General features: G+C 62.0%; 1 protein-coding gene across 1 annotated transcript; it reads right to left on the minus strand.

The window, feature by feature from the left end:
- Positions 1-22: 22 nt before the first annotated feature.
- RRAS (related RAS viral (r-ras) oncogene homolog) lies at positions 23-2,821 on the minus strand. Its single transcript, XM_014550470.1, has 4 exons — positions 2,743-2,821; positions 606-693; positions 388-490; positions 23-295 (listed from the first exon to the last, which is right to left on the minus strand). Exons 3-4 carry the CDS (start codon positions 453-455, stop codon positions 94-96), a joined length of 270 nt encoding a protein of 89 aa, XP_014405956.1. The 5' UTR covers positions 456-490; positions 606-693; positions 2,743-2,821; the 3' UTR covers positions 23-93.
- Positions 2,822-2,827: the final 6 nt, after the last annotated feature.

The following is a 2,827-nucleotide window of genomic DNA, read 5'->3' on the forward strand; positions in this document are numbered from 1 at the left end:
CCGGGAACTCCTGGGTGCAATGCCGGGGACTCAGAGCGACCGGCTTGGGGGGCGACACATCCAGGGACGTGTGTGACAGTGGACGGGGCAGGGTCACACCGGCCAGAGGAGGATGCTGATGTGAAGAGAGACAGGGGGGTGTGCCACCCTCCCAGGCTGAGACGGGGGTCCCCGGGCGCCTCGGACCTGGCGCTGCGCTTCCAGGTCCGCCTTGTTCCCGACCAACACGATGGGGAAGTCGTCGCGGTCCTTGACCCGGAGGATCTGCGTGAAGAGCTTGCTCACCTCGTTGAAACTGCAGAGGAAGCCCAGAGGCGTGAGGTCCGGCTGCTCAGCCCCGCCCCCTCCCTTCTCCCCCCTGCTCTGCAGCCTCCCGGCTCCTCTCACCTCTGCCGGTCGTTAATGGCAAACACCAGCAGGAACCCGTGCCCGGCGCGCATGTACTGCTCCCGCATGGCGCCAAACTCCTCCTGGCCCGCGGTGTCCAGGACTGCAGGGACGGGGAGAGGGCCGCCATGTGGACAAGGCTCCCCGGCCATCCCCAGGCACCTCTGGCCGGGCCCTCCCCTGCCCCCCGCCCCCCATCCGCTCTCAGCCGCCCTCACTGTCCAGTCTGGCCGGGACGTCATCCACGGTGCAGATCTTGGTGTAGGAGTCTTCGATGGTGGGGTCGTAGTCAGAAACGAAGTAGGACTGGAGGGGGCGGGGAGAGGGAGGACGCGGTGACTCCACTGCGCCAGCAGCGATGGCACAGCTCTGCCCCTGGGGCCCGCCTGCCCCGGCCCCACTCTCTGGGTCTCTGCCCCCTGTCTCTTTGGCTCTATCTTCCTCTTTCTGGCTTTTCCTCCCTCCCTCCTCTCTCTGGTATCGAGTACGTCTCCCAGGTCGCCGTGACCTCCTGGCTGTGTGGCACCGAACAAATCACTTCCCCTCTCTGGACCTGTTTCCTCCTTTAGAAAATGAGGGTAAAAATAGCCCCGCATGGGAGCCAGTGTTTGTGAGATTCAGGGGAAATCCAGTTAACGTCTGAGCGTTTACCACCCTGCCTGGACAGAGTAGGTGCTCAGTTACTGGGAGCCGTGTTGTCCAGAGTTCTGCCTGTCGGTATCTGTCCCTCCTCCTCTTCCCCCTCCTCCTCCTCCTCCTCCTCCTCCTCCTCGGTCGGCTTTCAGTGTCTCCTCCCAGGGGAAGGTCCGGGTTCCAATCCAACTTTGGAGAAACTGCCCCTCCTGCAGGCTGGGCCCCTCCCTTCCTGCCTGGGTCCCGCCCGTCTCCAGCCAGGCTTTTGAGCAGCTTCGGGTCGGCCCCTGGGACAAGGGGCCCAGGGCTGGGGGGCTTTTCTCTACACCAGCAAGGGCTCCCATGCAGGCACTGGGGGCGGGGGGGGGGCGGTCTCTTGAGGGGTCTGGGGCCCAGGGGCCTCTGCACTATCTTCTCAGGAGCAGACACCTTTCTAGGGTTTCTCTGCGGCGGGAGGGAGGTTCCCCCTGGGAATGGGGTGGAGTTTCAGCAGAGAAGGGGTGATCTGGCCGCTGGGGGTCTTAGGGCTGCACCCTGTCTGCTGGGGGTGGTGCTCGATGAGGGCCTGTCCTGGAAGGAGGGGGTGGGGACCAGGCCCTGGGGGGATTAGGAGGGTGTCTTCAGCGCACCTCACAAGAAGGAAGCTCAGGGGTGAGAACTAGGAGAGGGAAATCTGGGCACGTTGGGAGTTTGTCCTAGAATAGAAGTGCGTGTCTAGAGTCTTAGGGACCCTGACATGCATTTATGGGGTCAGAGACACTCCTCAGGAGTAGCTACTATTCCTGGGGGTGTCAAGAATCTTGGGGGGCTTCTTCCATGGAGACTAATTTGGGGCAGGGTAGCCAGGGTTTCTGAGAGAGGCTCGGGGAGTCTGAGTGGAAAATTCAAGAGGAGTGGTTGGTTTTCCTTAGGGGGAGGAGGGAGGTCTGGGTCTCGCGGGGTGGGGGAGCCCCAGGATTTGGGGTCTTAGCGTTCTCTGGAATGACCAAGGGGCACAGGACCTTTTAGAACTCTCTTGGGTCCGAGGGCACCTCTCTTAGAACTGGGTGGTCCCAGATGGGACTCGGGGGCAAAGCTTGGGCATAATTTCTAGATTCTGGGGGAGGTGCCTGAAAGGGCTAAGCATCCAGACTGGGGGCATCTAAGAGCTTTGGGCACAAGCGTTCTCCCAGTTAGGCTCTGGCTCTCAGAGGGGAAGCTGAGGTCTGGGATTTGGGGGAGATGGGGCTCAGGGTGAGAGGAAGTGGCATCTACAAAGGTGGGGGCACAGGAAAGGGCTTAGGATCTGGATGGGGCGACTTATGGATTTAACGTGCTCCCAGGAGGTGCTCAGGGTCAGGTCAACAGCGAAGGGGAGTCCTGGGCCCTGGGGGAGGACGTGAGTAGAGAAGGAAGGTCCCTCAGGTAAGAGGGTGGCAGTCCCAGGGGGCTCAGGGTTACATTCTCAGGGGGATTTTTAAGATTAGAGGGCCTCATAAGAGGGTCTCAGTGATGGATCAAGAGAAGATCGGGGTCTCAGGGATTCCCCCCAAGGGCTATGTTCTGGGTCCCGAGGGCACCCCCCAAGTGAGGTCCCCACTACCTGGATGAACTGGATGGTCAGCGCACTCTTGCCCACGCCGCCGCCGCCCACGACCACCAGCTTGTGTGTCTCGCTGGGGGGGATTCCCCAGGGCTATGTTCTGGGTCCCGAGGGCACCCCCCAAGTGAGGTCCCCACTACCTGGATGAACTGGATGGTCAGCGCACTCTTCTTGACGCCGCCGCCGCCCACGACCACCAGCTTGTGTGTCTCGCTGGGTGGGTGG

Source organism: Myotis brandtii, unplaced genomic scaffold (genome assembly GCF_000412655.1).
Source record: "Myotis brandtii unplaced genomic scaffold, ASM41265v1 scaffold601, whole genome shotgun sequence".
Taxonomy (NCBI): Eukaryota; Metazoa; Chordata; class Mammalia; order Chiroptera; family Vespertilionidae; genus Myotis; species Myotis brandtii.